At 40.3% G+C, this 20,909-nt stretch overlaps 1 protein-coding gene across 2 annotated transcripts in view; it reads left to right on the forward strand.

Annotated features, from left to right (window-relative positions):
* The window catches only part of LOC143906076 (protein Wnt-7b), a 54,914-nt gene that overhangs the window by 19,497 nt on the left and 14,508 nt on the right, over window positions 1–20,909 (forward strand). For both annotated transcript variants that reach the window (XM_077421866.1, XM_077421865.1), the window contains exon 2: window positions 16,691–16,911. In XM_077421866.1, coding sequence (XP_077277992.1) covers window positions 16,691–16,911 — 221 coding nt within the window. The remainder of the gene's footprint in view (window positions 1–16,690; window positions 16,912–20,909) is intronic.

Raw genomic sequence — 20,909 nt, forward strand, 5'->3', positions numbered from 1 at the left:
ACAAAACGAAAAAAATGTCTTGATCGTGCGATTATCTTCAACTAATGAGCATTCTCACACGTGCGCATATTACCAAGTGACAAAATAACGAAAGAGCAACGTAAAAGTACACGTTAAGAATACGGAGGTTGAAACGAACGTTAAAAATAAGAGCGTTCAGAATATGTAGTATATGTATTTACACGGCATCTGTGCATGGCTATATAAAATGTTGCGGGATATTTTCTTGGGAATTATTAGCGATAGGAATAAAAAATTTCTTACTAGCTCTTGCTCGTAGAAAGGCAAATAAATTCACACCGGATTCCCCTCGGCGCGCATATAATCTCTATTATGCAAATGGAAATATTCGTGGACGATTTGAGTGGAGGTTAAACCGATCATCGTCGACGACGATCATCGTCCTGGGTGGCCGGAGGCGGATCCAGCGGTAGCACAAGAGCCGAATGCTATCAAGCATTCTCTTCGTCTTCCTTTATCTCTCTCTTTTCCCTTGCTCTCTCTCTCTCTCTCTCTTCCCCCTCTTATTCTCTATCTCTATCTTCTTCGGCTCTTCTTTTTCTTGCAAGACAGACGAACATATTACGCGGTCTACGTGCATGTAATTATCCCGTCAATGCCTCGGATTTTCAAGTCCCTCGAGAGTCTCGCGCGAGATACGCTCTGGATTGATTGAGAAATCTCTCCTGTCATTGAGGTGCTTGCTGATGTCCCCCGGGCTTCTCCTACTCCTCTAATTTCGCGTCGTTTCGTCGACGATTCTTACCTCGAGCCGCGTAGTGACTTGCAGAATTCATTTGGCTCACTGTCGCGGGTGTCACATGATGTATACGACTTTAATATTCTCCTCGCTTACAATAGAACAATAGATTCTGTACAATGCGAGCCAGATGACACAACAAAGTGAAAAAGAAAAAAGAATACACCGATATATTCGAAGAGAGAGAAGGAAAGAACAGAAACAGAGCGATATTTATAATTTTCAAAATATTTTACATTATACGATACGACTTCTTCGAAAAAATAGTGTCCCAATTTCTTTGAATGTAACACTCGGAACTTTGCATATCTTCGTACTTGGGCGTACCGGAAGTGTCGGCGCGCGTCGCACATCAAAGATAACTTTGCGAAACCCTCGCGTCTCGCGTCGGGGCGTTCGATCGATGAAGCGACCCGCAATTTCTTTTGTCGATCGCATAAACACAGGCGCCTCGCTCGATACAACGAGGGAAGGGACGGGAAGACGGGAGAGGCAGGGAGGAACTGGTACTTTAATGCGTGGCTATGATATGATAATGCGCCGGTACACGGGATTATGTATATAGGTTCATGTATGATAATTTGGCGAGACAAAGCCGCATTGTCGAGACATAAATTGAATCGCTTCTCTCCTCTCTTTCTCCGTCTCTCTCCCCCGTCCCTCTCTTCCTATATCCTTCTCCACCCACCCTCTCCCACTCTGATCATCGGAAGAAACGCCCACCGCGGAGAGGGACACACTTGCTGCACACCTCGATAATACCACACGCGCAAGGAGACTTTCTTCTCCTTCTCTCTTTGCACGTATAAGCGCACGCGAATGTCTTTTAAACAGTATTTACCGCAAGCTGTTGCAGATGTTCACGCTGGGGTTGCAATCGACCATAATTCTATATTAGGAATGGTGGTAATCCGAAAAATCGGAGTAATGTGCCTAGACCGTTAGTATAGTTTTTATTTAAATCCGATTTGGAGATAAAGATTTATTTACGCGGCTTGAATCTTATTTTTGATAGGTTATCTCAAATTTAATAGTTTTCAAGTATCTCGCTGAAACGTGGCACCCCCCCCCCGTTATAATCGTCCACCAATTTATCGTACAACTTTGCGAGACTGACCTCGTCGCGAAATAAGCAGGATTCGCAGAAGCAGTACATTACATCACTCGCAAACACTCAAATTACAAAGTTCCAAACTGGTTTCCACGGTGACAAAGACAGCAAAGTCCATCTAGGTCATCGACGAAGATACGGGACGAAGATTCAATTCGCAAAACGCGCGTATATATTTTTTTCGTTCGAAATGAAAGAAGAGATTAACGAAATTATTACGCGAGATAATAACACGTCGGAGAAAGAGATCGCGTGAGACCGTCCTTTTCGATTTTTACCACGGGTCAAATGTCAGATTCGTCGATTTTAGGGGCGTGGTATCGCATATTATGGTCCATACGCCGTCCGTGACCAGGTTGCGTCGCGCTGCGATTCCCAAGCGCGAATTTACACAATCCCACGCTAATCCACGCAAAATTATATTTCAGCTAACGCTCGTTCCCGTTCCCGAGCGCCTTCCCCGCGACAAAGCGCGTCTCGTATTTTTGCTGATTAACCCTCTTTCGTCGGCCTGATGCTAAGTTATGAATTTCCGGTAATCGCTCGCGCAGACTCCGCCCGCTCGTAGTACCGTTCGCTGTACAGCATAGCACGTGGGAGTAAATTTTTCCCGCATCTCGCCTCTCTCCGCTCACATAGATTTCCCGATGGGAGTAAATATCTAAAAACTAATTTGCATATATTCATTTACGCGTGCTATCTTAAAGAATATACTATTTCTCACTTAAAATACACATAACACACAGCAACGTTTGGCAACGTTTTTATAGAAGAGCAATGATAATTATGCAATCGAATAAAATTCTATATATAAATCATTCTTGGGCTTTAGGCAATAAATTATACAATAATGTCCAAGTAAAAAAAAATGATTTATTTCTACCACGTACGGAATAACGAAACTGAGTAGAGAATTTGGCATGCGTGCAGCAACTGGGAGCAAAAACAAAGGCTTAAGCGAAACGGACGGAATGGCTTTACGGGAGGAAGACTCCGATCTTTCTCTCTCTCTCTCTCTCTCTCTCTCTCTCTCTCTCTCGGGCATGAAAATCGTAAAAAAAAAATTAGACTTTCAAATACGTCTCGTCTTTCTGGATCACCTCCTCCGTACGCGCAGCCTAACGGTCGGTATATAAGCCGTATACGTATACCCGCAAAAAGCGGCCAGAAAACTACGGGTGGATGACGAATGTCCCAATGGCGAGGGCACCACGGCAATTAGCATAATTCCCATGTTAACATTTAACCCGGCCGGCCCCGAAATCTCGAAATTGGACGGGCTCTCCGCTGCGCGCGTGGGAATCTCCGCGGATCACTCCACCGCACCGGAGCTGAGGGACCGGCAGATATGTTCGCGCCCAGATAATATCGCGAAATTACGTATGTAAACCGTTCCCTTTTTTTCACTGATTCTTGCATCTTCTTTTCTACGTTCTCGTTTACCACTTTATCCGCTGTCTTCTAATCCAGATATACCTAAATATAGGTGTTATAATACAAGAGGGAGAAAATAGAGAATTTTTGTTTAATCGCAAATTAAGTCTGTGTGAACGAGTCTAAACTAGAAAACGTATTATAAAATAAATCAAATCCTGTTCAGGATTATCGTAGTAGACAACGAAGCCGCCTGTAATGTACACGTCATCCTATCGATATCTCGTACCGATCCGCGAGATGGGCGAGACGGGAGAAGATTTATGTGAAACGCCGTAAGATTTCTCACCCCTATCCCGAGAAAGGTCGCCGTAACGCCCGACGGCGACGTTTCTCACCGTGGCGTCAACGCCGATCTTATCTCGCGCCCTTCGACTCCGCCGATGGATCCTTTTAATTAGCTTCGGCTAAGTGTAAGCGCCTCTCTCCTCTCCTAGGATCAGTTAAACCTGTACGGATCGTATCCGGCAATATCTTCGAGGTCAATAACATGAGCGCCCCGAGAGCGCGAACACAGCTCGGCCAGATTTCTCGCGTCGCACAATAGGACGCTTTTCGGTGACTGGCACTATTTAAAGGTGAGAAAGGAAAAACGGGACCATTAGGACGAAAGGCTCCCCTATAACTTAGATAAACGTGCCACGTGCTTTACGTATCTCGCCTCTCTGGAATGTTTCAAATTAAACGATACGTACAATAATTTAAGGTAAAAGAAACGTTAAATTAAGCACTTTAAAAATTGCATAAATGACTTTTATGTAATTTAGTCACAACGATGTTTTTTTAATAATAGTTATGAGAGAGAGATGACGTCCGCTGGATCTTACGTGAGTACATTTGAACGAATAGGAGCAACCAATTAAAAAACTATCTATTAACATGGTCACACCGGGCGTGCAATTAGCGAAGAGTCGTGATCTCCATCGGGACCAGCGCTCTGATATAATTAGCGTGTCGGGAATCGTATTAAGTACGCGTGCAACGAGAAGACGGAGGTAGCCATAAAGTTGTGCATGTGTATACGAGAAATATATATAGAAAGGATGATTGAAAGAACAGGACGGAATATAAAATTCTACTTAAGTGAAAATTATAAGAACCTGGACGAGAAAGAAAAATCGGGAAAAGACAGTCAGCCAGCCATAAGAAAACTTCATCACTTTCATTTACCGCGATTTATCGAGCACGCTCGATGCTATGACGATGCCATTTCGCTGCGAGAACAGAAAAAAAAATTGCATTTTATATCGTTCGCTATTCGATCGTTGTTTCCTCTCACCCTCTTGTACTCGAAAGAATGTGCTATCGTAGGGTTAATTTAATTCGTATTCAATGCTAATGGAAGGTGAAGCGTATGTGATTCTTCATGTGCATCGGGACAACCTACGCGACGCACCGTACAAGCGTCTCCGAGCGTGACGTCGCGCGGTATGGAACGACATTGGAACGCCGGAATTCAAGACAGTGCCGAGACACGCGTCAAAAGTATTACGTGCATTCACTCTGCAACGACAGATGTGACGCGCGAACGGCAATCGTCACGAGAATCATTCGTAAGAATCATCCGTAAAACGACGACCTGTTGCGCGAAAAATTAAATAAAACTGCGACTCTGTAAAGATTCACTTTCTTATCTTATAATACAGCTTTCATTGTATTTGTTTGATGATTGTCAATTTTAATATTGGATAATTATCAATAATCTGAAATATAATTAATAATAATTGTACCTATATTGTAATTTTTGCAAAATCTTGAAAATTTTGCTATCCGTCATATTATTTTTGTTTTAATTTTGATATCGGATTTGTATTCGGAGCTTCGAATAATCTTTAAATTTAAAAAATGAAAAACATACACACACATGTGATATATAACAAATGTAGTATGAGTATGTTAAAAAATCATTAGAATCTCTTTTTTCTCTAATTTCTCAAAAAATCGTGGCGCACACGTAATAAAGCATTTCTAATATAAAAATCGTATTTGGTGTGAAAAAGCTTCAAGGAATGATTATTTTCTTTTTTAGATTTGAAAAAAAAAATTTAATTTTTTTTGAAATTGGAATTATCAACTATTAAGCCCCTTGCACAATAGGCGATAGCCGTTTCATAAAGGCGATCACATGAGCTACATATGAGCTACATATATAATTGAAGAGCACCGTGCCGACTCCGAGTATGCGAGACAACCCAGGTAGCAAAGTGACGTCAAATGACATCTTAATAACGTCTTAATGACGTCTATGACGTCAATAAGACGTCTTTAGACGTCATCTTTGCTACTTGGGAACATGATCCAGCAGGGTGATCCGACGCCGAGCGTACCCCAGGGATATCTCTACTCTCAATATCCGAGATACTACAACTACGTATGAAAATAAACTTAAACGTATATTACATAAAAGAAATTAGTCGTCAAGCTTGGGGAGCTTGGGAGTTTTGATCAATTTAAAATGTCACAATTCAATTGTGACAATCGCTTTGACTTTTTTCTTAAAGTCCACATTCAAATGGTATACTCGATGGTAGCCTCATGTCTACATCTCCGTGATTACAACGTCTCTTTGCTACTGGCAGTCTACTGCTGGGATTTGCCGTGTGAGGTGGAACGCCGGGGAAGTTAGTGCCATAGGTATTAGACAGCGACCCAAGCTTGACGACCAATTTCTTTTATCAAGAGACACGGTAGTGTCTCGCGCCAAGTACCTACACGCGGAGCGAGACCGACCGTGACTCTTTTACGCGACGCGACGGGTTGCGAGTACCCGAGATGTTGAGATCTCGATAACGAGTGAACGGATCAAGTTCTAAGTAGGCTTGATCGATAGCTTAGGGTCCAATTAGGGGGGGGTTTCTCTCATAATATTCCGCTACGTGCCTTACGAGCGGAGATATTGCGACGCAAAGTCCAAATGTGAAAATTTATTTTTAAGATACTCCTCCTAACGCTCTCATTCAATATTATTATGATTATCAGAGAAACGTCCTTTTCACTTTTTCGACGCTGGCGGCGCAGGTATCGCCAGTTTCGATATCGCGCGCGTATTTCAAAATTAGGTCGATAAACTTATCGGTCAGGAGGAAGATTTCTATTTAAGTAAAAATTAGGTATATATATAATAAATATTGAGTCAACGGAAAAGTAGGTTCTTTATGCTTGGCAGAAAGTGCCGCTAGGGAATTTTTAAGTCGATTCTTATGAATCAAGCTTGAATTTGATGTCTATGTATCCCAGGTTGCCGATGACAAGGTCCAGATAGTGCGCTTTATAGTTTTCGGTGTCCAGGTGTAATAATACGTTGAATTCGATGTCTACGTGTCCCAGGTTGCCGATGACGAGGTCCACATAGTGCGCTCCGTAGTTTTTGGTGTCTACGTGTATTAATATCTTGAATTCGATGTCCACGTGTCCCAGGTTGCCGATGACGGGATCCAGATAATGCGCTTCATAGTTTTCGGTGTCCAGGTGTAATCGTACGTTGAATTCGATGTCTAGGTGTCCCAGGTTGCCGATGACGAGGTCCACATAGTGCGCTCCGTAGTTTTCGGTGTCTACGTGTATTAATACCTTGAATTCGATGTCCACGTGTCCCAGGTTGCCGATGACGAGGTCCACACAGTGCGCTTCGTAGTTTTCGGTGTCCAGGTGTAATAATACGTTGAATTCGATGTCCACGTGTCCCAGGTTGCCGATGACGAGGTCCACACAGTGCGCTTCGTAGTTTTCGGTGTCCAGGTGTAATCGTACGTTGAATTCGATGTCTAGGTGTCCCAGGTTGCCGATGACAAGGTCCACATAGTGCGCTCCGTAGTTTTCGGTGTCTACGTGTATTAATACCTTGAATTCGATGTCCACGTGTCCCAGGTTGCCGATGACGAGGTCCACACAGTGCGCTTCATAGTTTTCGGTGTCCAGGTGTAATAATACGTTGAATTCGATGTCCACGTGTCCCAGGTTGCCGATGACGAGGTCCACACAGTGCGCTTCGTAGTTTTCGGTGTCCAGGTGTAATAATACGTTGAATGCGATGTCTACGTGTCCCAGGTTGCCGATGACGAGGTCCACATAGTGCGCTCCGTAGTTTTTGGTGTCTACGTGTATTAATATCTTGAATTCGATGTCCACGTGTCCCAGGTTGCCGATGACGGGATCCAGATAATGCGCTTCATAGTTTTCGGTGTCCAGGTGTAATCGTACGTTGAATTCGATGTCTAGGTATCCCAGGTTGCCGATGACAAGGTCCACATAGTGCGCTCCGTAGTTTTCGGTGTCCACGTGTCCCAGGTTGCCGATGACGAGGTCCAGATATCGCGCTCCGTAGTTTTCGGTGTCTAGGTGTAATAATACCTCGAATTTGATGTTCACGTGTCCCAGGTTGCCGATGACGAGATCCAGATAGTGCGCTTCATAGTTTTCGGTGTCCAGGTGTAATTGTACGTTGAATTCGATGTCTAGGTGTCCCAGGTTGCCGATGACAAGATCCACATAGAGCGCTTCGTAGTTTTCGGTGTCTACGTGTATTAATATTTTGAATTCGATGTCCACGTATCCCAGGTTGCCGATGACGGGATCCAGATAGTGCGCTTCATAGTTTCCGGTGTCCAGGTGTAATCGTACGTTGAATTTGATGTCTACGTGTCCCAGGTTGCCGATGACGAGGTCCACATAGTGCGCTTCGTAGTTTTCGGTGTCCAGGTGTAATAATATGTTGAATTCAATGTTTAGGTGTCCCAGGTTGCCGATGACAAGGTCCACATATTGCGCTCCGTAGTTTTCGGTGTCTACGTGTATTAATACCTTGAAATTGATGTCTAGGTGTCCCAGGTTGCTGATGACGAGGTCCACATAATGCGCTTCATAGTTTTTGGTGTCTAGGTGTATTAATAACTTTAAATCTGAATGGGTGCGTTCAGCCGATACTCCGCTAGCCTAGCAATCGTGAGCAGTTGCTCGTTTTTGCTCGTTTCTTCTCTTTTTAATCCAGTAAGTCAAAAAAGAGGAAACGAGCGAAAACGAGCGACTGCTCACGATTGCTAGGCTAGCAAAGTATCGGCTGAACGCACCCAATGTAGGACACGTAGATATCGAATTCGAGGTATTAATACATGTAGACACCGAAAACTACGAAGCGCACTATGTGGACCTCGTCATCGGCAACTTGGAACACGTGGCCATCAAATTCAAGGTATTAATACACCTGGACACCGAAAACTATAGAGCGCGCTATGTGGACCTCGTCATCGGCAACCTGGGACACCTAAACATTGAATTCAAGCTTGATTCATAAAAATCGACTTAAAATTTCCTTAGCGGCAGAATTAAAATTATGTCATGACATAATAAAAATCGCTGAATTAAAATTATGTCTAGACATAATAAAAATTGGACAAAAATTATGTTTAGACATAATAAAAATTGGATGAATTAAAATTATGTCTGACGTAAAAATAATTATCAAAAATATCGATACCTGAAGATATCGGTACATATACAGTTGCGAACAACATTCAGTAAGACACGCAAATAAAAATAAATAAAGAATTTTACAGTTAACGACTTATTAACATTAATCATGCTTTATTGCGATTATGTTTTATGTTGAAATTGAAAAATATATACAAGATGTACAACTAAAAGGGTTACAGATTATTATTTTAAAAAAACTGAGCAAAATATTAAATTGTTGTTTTCTTTAGAAATAATAGTCCGTAACACTTTTAGCTTCATACCTTGTATTATATACGGTTTATGAAATTATAAGATATATTGTTTATAAGATTAAGTTGCGTAACACTACAAAAAGGCGTGATATCCGTACAAAATTACCTTTTTAAAAAAAAGGTAAAATGAGCGCCAAGTACACGCATAATAGTGTATATGTATTATGTTGTTACCCTGTTATGTTGTTACCTCGAAAAAAACAAAGTGGTAGTATTATACCTCCAAATAGCTTTATCCTGTACATACTGTTTATACAATGCGTAATATACTACAAAAAGGCGTGATATCCGCACAAAATTACCTTTTTTAAAAAAAGGTAAAAAAAGGCGCCAAGTACACGTATAGTAGTGTATATGTTGTTACCTAAAAAAAAAAAGAAAGTGGTAGTATTATACCTCGAAAAAACCTAAGTAACAAGTGGTAGATTTTTATATCTCGAAAAATCTCGAAAAAATCTAAGCAGTAGTATCTTTATTTCCGAAAAATTATAACCCAAGTGATACACGTCACAAAATTATGTTACCTTATCAAAAAGAAAAGTCGCGCTTCAAGTGATCTATTACAATTACAAAAAAGAAATGATATCTCTTTAAGTTAGAGCGCCAATTACAGAGAGAACATGTATATTGCCTCAAAAAATAATTGTTGCACTACATTGAAAAATCTTTACATTGTGTCAATTAGAAAAGAATGTATAATAACAATTTTATAAAATTAAAAAATTTTATTTAAATTTAACAAGGGAATACAAGATATTTAAATACAAAGTTATTTACATGTGTATTTTTTAATGGCCACAAAGAATTACAGAAGTAACAGTACAAAATAAAAATATTTTATTAAAATACATAAATTTTTCTTGTAAAAAAACTTGGCGCTGCTAGACCTCGAAATTTTAAATAAATAAATAAACTTATTCTATACTTAATTATAAGCCGCATTATCCGCCGTCCGCGTAGTCACGCACACCCATATCACTCACTCCCACATCCACGCTGATAATCATTTAATATTACTCCCATTGTATTCTTCTCTGAATTATTTTTATTTATTGTTGTTTTTATTTATTTAAAAGGTCTAGCAGCGCCAAGTTTTTTTACAAGAAAAATTTATGTATTTTAATAAAATATTTTTATTTTGTACTGTTACTTCTGTAATTCTTTGTGGCCATTAAAAAATACACATGTAAATAACTTTGTATTTAAATATCTTGTATTCCCTTGTTAAATTTAAATAAAATTTTTTAATCTTATAAAATTGTTATTATACATTCTTTTCTAATTGACACAATGTAAAGATTTTTCAATGTAGTGCAACAATTATTTTTTGAGGCAATATACATGTTCTCTCTGTAATTGGCGCTCTAACTTAAAGAGATATCATTTCTTTTTTGTAATTGTAATAGATCACTTGAAGCGCGACTTTTCTTTTTGATAAGGTAACATAATTTTGTGATGTAATATACGTTTAAGTTAAAACTTCCTAAAAATGTATGCGTATCTGTATGACAAGCTCAGTTTCTCCGCACGAGCCCCACTCGTGCGGGGGGTGCAGTTTGGAATATAAAAATTCCTGTGATCAGGTAAACTCGAACCCGGTTCCTCGGAGTTGCGAGTCTGGCGCTTTACCACAAGACCACACTGCCACCCCTGACATATGCGCAATACGAAAGACTCAATAAACGCGCCATAAATATAAGAATTAGATAGCGATACAATTCGTCGCGCATACATAAGCGTACGCTTACCTGCTTAACGTACTGATCGCTAAAGTAGCTCACGCAGCTAGCGGGAACAGCTCTGATTCACGCATGTGTGTACGACACATTCACGGCGAGCAACTTAGTAAAAGCCCTTAATTCTTATCTACGTGTACCTATCGCGTCGAGTTACGGCGATCAAATCGTTATCCGTCTGTCAGTGTCGTTACGAAAATGAAACGTAGTTCGATGAATCGCTATAACTTTATCGGAAAATTATCGGAAAACAGGATGTCCACTAATTACGGCTATCACGACGAGTTGCCGCGAGTGCGTTTCCCACTTCTCGATTTTCCCGAATGCTGTAAATCATCACGAGAGGATATCTCACAGCGAGAGAACCGAGAATAAATGGACGGAGTCGCTTACACCGCTAAGCGCAATCGATACGATGAAATATAGCGGCTAAATCGGCGCGTATTAAGATAAGTGCTTGGTCCGGTTTAAACATAAGGAAGTCGAGGGGAGCAATAAGAGGTGCCGAGATAAGTTGAATCGCGAGGCAAAGGCGATTAAGAAAAATCTGTGTGCCTTCCGTATTTTATGTCAGATGATTTCGCGAGAGGACAATTACGAGAGCTGATTAAATACCGCATTGATTTTACAATCTTCGATCATGCCACACCACTTTTGGCGATAAGATATTTATTTCTCTTTAAATATATTTTTTTTCGTGCCACCGCATACGCAACGAAAAAGTTTAGATGGACGCGGGCAAATTACAGATCTATCAAGAAGCGATTATCGATGACTCGCCGATGACTCGATTCTTTGGACCGCGGAGAATCAGTCTATCGGGGAGATCGTAGGTCGATCCAGTAACATTGTGAGTCACGTCTCTGCGGCACGTTTAATTCCGTGGTAAGAAACGAGAATGGGCGTATCGAATCTCGACGAAGTAGTCATCGTATAAACCAGAGCGAAAGCATTCTGAATATCGTTGTGGCGGGCGCTATTGTTGTGCAACGAGAGACGAGTCAGACCTATCCCAACGAACGCACGACGGGCGTACAGGAACGCATTTACACAGTTGAGCCAAAAAATAAAAACAAAACTATACATTTTTTAAATAATGTCTTTCTCTTTCTTCTCTTTCCTTTCTCATTCAATGTATAATTTAGCAGATTACAGAAATGAAAAAGACATGAAAAAGATACGAAATATCAATACCGTTTGATGCTCATAATTAATACTCATAATGACCAAAAAATTAGAATGTCAATCTTTTCCAGATTTCTTATTACAGATTTAATTGAACGAGTTAAAGCGGTTGAAGACGTGAATCCGCCCCTGCAGGTATTCTTCCAGCGTTTTCGATTAGTCACGGCATATCGAGTACTCGAAACCCATTCGCCATGGGCCGTCGAGTTGAAATCTCGCCAATAAAAGGAACTCGGAGTGCGTTACGCATCGAACTAGCGTCCCACCGGCCGAGGTGTCTCCGTAAAAAAAAAGTGTTTCAAAGATTTGATGTCGGATAAGCGTCCATCACATTGTGGATCCTTCGGACCCACGGCGGTGTGTAGTATCTCGAGTTTTTGACACTGACGGACAAACGGACAAAGCAACAATAGCTCGTTTCTGGCGTGAAGCTGAACGAATTCCGTCAGAATGACAATCAGTGATACAGCGTTGCGCAATGAAACATTATCTTTCAAGTAAAAAAAAAGCGTACGACGCGATATTCTCCAAACGACTTGATGAATTATTAATTTACAAATCTTACAAAGAAGAGAAAAGGAAGAGTTGTCGTGTGTGTTGATTTGAAATACATAAATTAAAATGTATTTTCTTAGATAATTAATTTCGTTATCGTATTCGTATTATACGTCACGACTTCCACATTCTTGTACACGGAGTTAAACGTGCGACGCAGGAAAGATTTCACTATGTATCTCGAATTTGCGATCGCGAGTCATGAATCTGCGAGCTAGATAAGGGAATGATGCACGTGTCTCGTTGTTGATGAATTTGATGACGAAAGAGTCGGAGGAACGTGTCACCTCGAAACTACAAAGGTGCTATTTACGAAGCACTTCTTCTTTTAGCAAACGTTAAAAGACAGATAAAGACAGCGCATATCAAAATATGAGAACGCGAATTATAGGAGAGTGTAACGATATCGATTATTATCTTTACTTGAAATATTTGCACTCAATACATTTTCATGTGACGCGATTATTAAAGATACTTTCTATTACAAAACAAGATCTTTATTTATTAGCCTGAATCTCTCTCTCACTCTCTCTTCTTTCTTCTCTTGACATTTAAATTTTCACAGGGAGTTTTGTTGCTGCCGAGACGTCGAACAATTTTCGTAAAAATAGAGATACGCCATTTTCGTTTCTACAAAATGCTCGTAGTGGACGAGCATTTTGCAGATGGCATCTTCGATATCATCGCGCGAGGCATTATGAAGATTTACAGTTATTCGAGTAAGCGGAGCGACGGCGTATTATATATCCAGGATTCTCAACCACGGAACCCCCGCGGTGTCATACGCTATCGAGATATCATCGAAGCAGAGCGAAGCGCCAAGCGTGCACTACTGATATTCTCGTATCTACTATTGCATCTTTCTATGTCAATTCCCATAATCTAGCGTGCAAGACAGCATTAACAGATACCTGTAACCTGCGACCGCTACGGATTATTCGAGGGATTTATTTCAAGTCAACCCGTTCCATTTTAATAATTTGTCGCTTTATAATAACACACGATACCAAGTTTCCTCGCATGCTGATATTATCTAGTCTAGGAAGGTCCTCATTCTGACTTCTGCGGCTAACCGCATAGAAGTTGCTTTTAAAAAATGCGACCGCAACCAGATGAATCAGTGGATCGTGACTCATTCTATCGAAAAATACCGGCAACGAGAAATTGAGACGTGTAATGTAAAATCGGTACTGGGAATGAAACCAGATTGAAGTATTATTGTGCTTGCAAATATTGCGCTACATTTCAGATTGTATATCATTTGCGAGCATGCGTGAATGCAAAGGAATCAGAAAGGAGTTCGGTATTACTCGGAAATTAGTCTTGGAGGAGTGCCATAAATGGAACTAATAATGCTTAATAGGCTCTTTGCTACTATAAATTGATAGAATTTTATACGGGGAAAAATAGAATCTCGCGAGCTCTCTGTATGCCCACTCTCTATATGTACAGGCATTTTAACGACGGTTTATCGATGGCTTATTCTTCAGAACGTTACACGTATGAGCCTGATTATTTTCCCTCGGCATTCACGTTTCTCCATGGTTCTCTTAAACGCCCAGAGTTGGGATAAATTGAGTAATGTCAAATAATCGAGAGAAAACGTATCGATAGCTGATTACGGTAATAAATCGTACTTTGATTATCTTTACATAATATTATTCAAATACACTTTCACAATATTATTCAAATCTACGATGGATCTCCAAATAAGATATTATCGTGATTTTTTTACACTACTAGCTATTCCTACTATAAATATGTATTATAAATGCATTAGTTCAGAAGGAATTTAACTTCATCGGATTATAAAAACAATGTTTGAAAATATGTAAAAATTAAGATAAGCGGTACATAATTGGAACTGACCTGACAGCGACTTTAACGGTCGAATGGCGAACGGTGCTGCGGTACCCTGTTGCAAATAGCACACCATTAGCCTCCGTATGAGACGGACGTAATGTTATACATTATGCTCTAATGACTACGTGTGGATTGCTGCTGAGCATAAGTACGCGAGTCCGTTGTTCTCTTTTACTCGATCATCATACTAAAGATACAGGTGCACTCTTCAATAGTAGTTTTCAACGTTTAATATAATCTAATTGATATAAAAATGCAAAGGACAAAATTTGGAAAAAGTTCCCCGAAATATTTTTGAACAGATACTTGGAAAGATCTTGGGCGCAAATAAAATTTAGTCAAAATAATGTATGTATACAAAATATAATTCAACTAATATCACTTAATTGCATAGAAAATTCTTCCACGTATTTATTTAGTTTAGAGTCATTTAAGAAATTTTCATCAGATTGAAAACTGAAAGCTATTTGTATTTTTTTCGGAATTACATCCGATATAAAATGTGTAAAAATATACCAATTAAACTATTTAAAATAATGTAAACGTTGGGGAATATATGGGAAACATAAAACAATCATCATTTTGGAATTGTCAATTTCTTTTTTCGTCGAAAGCCGGGAGTGCTGGAACAATTCGTCAGACGTGAACATAATCGTGATAAAGTGCATCTTAACTAAGTAACGAGCAATGAAGACAAATGAGTAACCGCTATCACCTGCCCGTCCGTGACATGCCTTCGAGGCGCGTCGTCATGGTGCAACTCGTGTTTAATTAAGGTTAACGAGTAACGTAGCGAGCACATAATTAAGAAGGAGAACGTAACTATTAACGTTTAACGTTGCCGCCTTCTTGCAATTGGATATCGTCAGATTTTTCTGCAAATCGCTTCTCTAATTAATTTCTCAGTTAATCCAACGCACGTAGAGATATGTGCCATTGTCACAATGTAATCATAATCACGATATAACTGGGACCAAATGCACGGGACAGGAAGAAGCCCGTTCTCACTGTCTCGTACTTATTATGAGAAATGACGGGGAACGTTTTCCTCTTTCTTTCTTTTTTTTCCACCTCAGCAAGCCCCTTGCGCGATTGCATCTTCCCGTCAACGAGAATGCGCACGCCAAATCTTTGAAGGGGACGATGACGGGACCTCTCGCGTCAACGTCTTTCTCGTTTATGCCTCGCGAAAGCGACGTGACGAGAAACCAAGTCCCTCCGGGCGATTTCGGGGCCAGCTTGTTTTCGCGGCGGCACGCCATCGCCCTACCTCTTCTCGTGTTCGTCGTCAGGACATCCAGATTGTCCCACCACGTGGCCACGAGGAGAGATTCGGCGGCGGCCACTGCGAGAGCCCCAGCGCGCGATGCATTCCAATGCAAATATCTCTCGCCCTGGGGACACGGCGTAATCGTCGCAATTTCATGCTTCTCAGAAATTCAACCTGCTCGTCTTACATCCCCTCCTCTACGATATCCTTTCTTCAGCCCGATACTCTCTTACCTCATCCCACCCCGACGACCCCACTACCCCACTACTTGATAACTCCACCCTCGCGTGTATAATACTTTCGAGCGCCTTAATATTTCATTGCTGATCGGGAAGGAATCGTAAGTGGCTCGTAATGAAGGGTATATTTATAGCTCTCTAGAAATGATGGATGAACCGCGCGATTTTATAAATCACCTTCAAAATGATATATCTCTATCGGTCTCTATTCCTTTCTATTATTTTTTCTTTTCTCAAAAGAAGAAAATTAAAAATACAGATATTTACCTTGCAAGAATGCTTAAGAAAGATGCCATAGGCTATAAATTATGCAATGAACCAGCAGGAGACTTAGGATATCAAGTTTCAGCTTGTCATCGTATCGGCTTTAGCACCTGTTAACCACTCCGTTTACTCGTCAAGATATCGAAATGCAGATGATAAAGATGAATGCTCGTAAAATTACTTTTCTACTTATCCGTCTTCTTAAGAATCTTTAAATATAAGTTATTCTATTTCGGACACACATACGGTTTTATCATACGAATACAAAGTCCTTGACCGTACACAATATTAAGTGGTGTACATTATTATATGAGAAAGAAAATAAAAATAAGATAATTCGGATACGCGTTAACCTAGTTATGTAAAAAAGAAATATAAAGCCAATTAAAATAATAGTCTTGTGAATTGGCAACTATATCTTCTCCTTAAACGGTGGATAAGATTTTCGAACGTGTCGAAATAGTTTCTATCACATTCGTCAAAGTATTTATCACGCGTTTATCTTCTCGTTTATATTATACATTTCTCACGACGGATCTTTTTATTCCAGGGTGGTCGGAGCGGTGGTGGTCGGCGCGGCTGTCTGCAGTCGCATCCCCGGATTGGCGAAAAGTCAGCGCGAGCAGTGCAGAAAAGCGCCGCACGCGATGCCGGCGGTGGGCGAAGGCGCCGCGCTGGGTCTGCGCGAGTGCCGGCACCAGTTCCGACATCACCGTTGGAACTGTTCCCACGTGTCCAACGATCAGGTCTTCGGCCACGTGGTGGTAGTGGGTAAGGATTGTTCTGTCACCGGCGCCCGGTATTTATTACGCCGCGTAACATATCACGGATGTTACATACGTTGTACTTGTACAACGACTCCTTGCTCCGCGAAAGGCTTCCCTGTCACGTATGGAGTAGTAGGTATAACGGGGTGAAACTGCGCAGTTAACGTCCCCCAAGTGTCCACAATGGAAATACAACGTAATAAAAAATATAAAAAAATAAAAGTTTGGATATTAGAATTCATCACTTGAACGCGCGCATAAAGTTGTGTAGCTTACTACCTGTTAGGTACTAGTAAGTCGCATGTGTGTTGGAATATCCTCAATATGTTACGTGTTAAAGAAGACGCATGGCTGTTACATCATTCCCGCATTCTATTAGGCTCGCACTTGTATCGCCCTAATGATCTTTTCATTAATATCCTCGTGCTTTATTTTGTCGATTTATCCATTTACATTCTAAACGACAGATTCTCTCTCATTATCGAAGATTCAGTGATTAAAGATACGATTTTGGAGCCAAATTAATAAACCGTCCGTATACTTAATCGTATCGTGAAAATTATTAGTCTCGTATAGTTAGTGAATAATTGATCAGCGATTATAGTATACATTAATTCTGTCAACCGTCCTCTGTTAATAAATCAAAGCGCGTATTTCAATAAATATTTATGTAGCTCATAATTTCATAAAAAAACAATAAGAAAAAAAAATAATATGCATTCTTGTATAGAGTATTTTACGAAAGACTAATGGTGGTGTAATGTTCACATTAATCGCTCCACTTAAATTTTGATAAAAATTCAAACTTCTTAATTATTTTTCCTGAAGCTCAAAACCGAAAGTTCTTAAATTAAGCGCTCTATTCGGGTCGCTTTAACGCTAATTCGAGGAGACATTTTACGACAACGCTCTGTCACATTTTTATAGCGACTAAAATCTTGGCGGACGAGAGACCTGGAACTGCAATAGCGCGTTTCTTACTATGGAAATCACGGAACGGCAAGTGCTAGCGGACCATACATATGCATCGCACATTCTCGTATTAGGTACCGTTTCGTCGTGACTTTAAACTGCACTCCAAGTATATAACTTATGTTCAAGAGCCAAGATTGCCGTGTCGCAAGCTTGCGCGATTAAATATATATATATATATATATATCTTTAGAAATAGATTTAATATACATATTTTTCTAAATCAATTTTCGTGACGCTAGATATAATCCTATAGACTTCAATACTTTAAAATAAGATTAAAATAATTGTGCAGTTTAATCACCATTTTATTTACAGTTTTTAGACAAAAGAAGTATATAGAAGTTACCTTTTGCGAAGTACAACGTGCAATTATTTATGTGTTTGATATATGAGCAAGTATCCTTACTCGTTTCTTAATTTTTAATGGCCAAAGGGGAGCAACTTACTATCGAACGACAAGCCGCGCGTAGTGGTCGACTCGATGACAAACGGCATCAAAAGCGATATTTTTCGAGAACAAGATAATCCCTGCTCCTATGAGCGGAAGCTGATGTGCGATCCAAAAATATTGTTGAATACGACACGCATTTGTCATCTCGGCATTAAAATTATAAATGAGAGTCGAGAGGATAAATGCCCATATCGGGGGGGACGACACGTTATGTATAGCGTGTTACATCTTAAGATCGAAGCTCCGTAAAAACCTTTAAGAACGAAGAAAAAATATAACTAAGGAAAAATCTGTTTTTAGAAAAAAAGTCAATTGCGATCGTATAATTTCTTTGAGACCAAGACATCTTTCAGATTAGTTTTTCTACTTTTTGATAAAGAAGCTTTTGATGTGAAACATCCTGTATACGAAGAACAGCAGATGTAACAGCGTAGCGTGTCGTAGTGGTGCAAGTCAGCGATTTTTCATGATTAACCGAACGGATTAAACCGCCGAGGTGGAAGAATCAAAAAAGCTTGGTAAACACGATGTGATTTATAACGCGCAACGAGATGATCGTACATTTTGTTACCCGTTATCTTGTTGCCATTGTACGAGCCTCGTCCGTCATCATCGAAAGGCTCGTGGGTGACTTCTGGAATTCCACGCTGAATGAAATGTGCACATAATGCATCGTAAAATCCCTCGAGAGAGAGAGGTTAAAAGAGAATACCATTGCATGATTGCGTGCAGGCATTTGCACAAGTCACAAATACGGATGCGATAATTAATTACGAGTTTAGCATTTTAATTGATGACGATCATTACCTTTTTATTCAAATTTACACAAGACGGAGCGCGTAATTTTTGTAGACGTGACATCTAAAAATACGCGTAAATATTTATTAAAATTTTTACCGTTGTCACACACATCTGCAAATCGATAATGTCATATTATAGAATTTAAACTGGAAGAAAAGTCGCACGGAGAGAGAATGTTTTTTAAAACAGCGAAAACGTTTACGTATATACGCTCGGCGACATGGACGCAAAGCGGAGAAGGAAAATAAGCGGCGACGTCGAGGAAGTCGGACGAGAAATAAGAAGGCCAGAAATTAATGCGCAAAAAAAGTATAAATAACGCTTATAAGAAACAGTGGGAAAGAGGATGCGAGATGGAACAAGCAGGGCGGTCAGTTGCTAACTTAATTAGTGAAATTAACGGGGCCGCTCGACATGCCGAAGCTAAATGCAGCGATATACGCTTTAAAATATTTCCTCGCTTTTAAAACGCTCGCATTATGCATTCTATATAATCTGCGAGCGTATGTGTAAGAGTAGAGTATATTCTCGAGTTAAACAAAGCATGAAAGCACGATTAAAACCTCATCAATTGTTGGACGACGTATAGAGATGAGACATGGCTTGTCGAATTGTGTTTAACATCTATTGCTCATTAAAAAAAGCTATGAATAAAAGAAATAAACTTGTGATAGTACTATATATATAAAATATACAGATTTTTAAGATAATTTTGATTTATCTACATTGAAAGAGATGCCTTCAGGAGCACAGTTTCAATATTTCACTTTTTTCTCCACCCATGTTTCGTACAATTACGATATCGTGTGTGTTAAATGTTAGCAATATGATAGATACGATTGTAATTCAATGTAATTGGACGCATCGATCGTTGTCGATCTGAAAACTCATTATACAGCAGCTACGACGCTGTTCAAAGCCGACCCAAGACTTCGTGGCTCACTCGAATGAATTCTCCTGGTGAATACATTTTCATAAATTAGGCAGATTTATCCGAGAGAGTTTTCGAGATCCGAGAAAACGTGGGCGGCGATCGTCTAATCGTCCGAATAAAACGACGTAATTAAGAGATCCATTACGTGGACGATGGACCATATATTATCCGTTGTAAATTCAATTCAAGCGAGAACAGGACGTCGTTCTTGACCCACCGATGTCATCGCGAGAAATTACATAGGAATCTCCCCCTCTTTCTTTTTCTCATTCATTTTTCCAATAGTGTTCAAAAGACGTCTCTCTCAACCGGTTACAGCGAACGAAATCTTCTAAAAATCGTTATCTCGTCACACCATCGCCCTCATCAGCGAGTGATTCCATGCAATTCGCAAGAGGGCTAATATTATTCCGCGCATGACAACGTTCGGACAGCGTATAGCAAACGAGCGATAAGCGAAGGCGGGAGAATAAAGGTCGAGTGACAAAAGAGAGCGAAGGAACTGAAGTTCACGCACGAAACACTGAATGTATCCTTTTCCGTCCCCTGTCCCCCCCCCTTCCCTTCACCCCTGCCCTATCAACCCTTGGATAACATTGGCGAAGATATTGCATTAATGTAGCGTCCTATCAATTTCTGTTGCAAGTCCTTCTCCTCCTCTTCATCCTTCCGTACACTTATATGTACTCTCGCGCTTGTACACGCTTTCTTTTTTTATTTCTCTCAAGTTCTTATCCGTCTCAAATAACTGGACTGGCCCACACTCGGCGCTCTGGCATGGACACACCTACCTACCTGCGTCTACCTGCCTTTACCTGTCTTTACCTGCCTGCTCGCTTGC

The sequence above is a fragment of the Temnothorax americanus genome, unplaced genomic scaffold (assembly GCF_048541705.1).
Source record: "Temnothorax americanus isolate GAGA-0224 unplaced genomic scaffold, ASM4854170v1 Scaffold7, whole genome shotgun sequence".
NCBI lineage: Eukaryota > Metazoa > Arthropoda > Insecta > Hymenoptera > Formicidae > Temnothorax > Temnothorax americanus.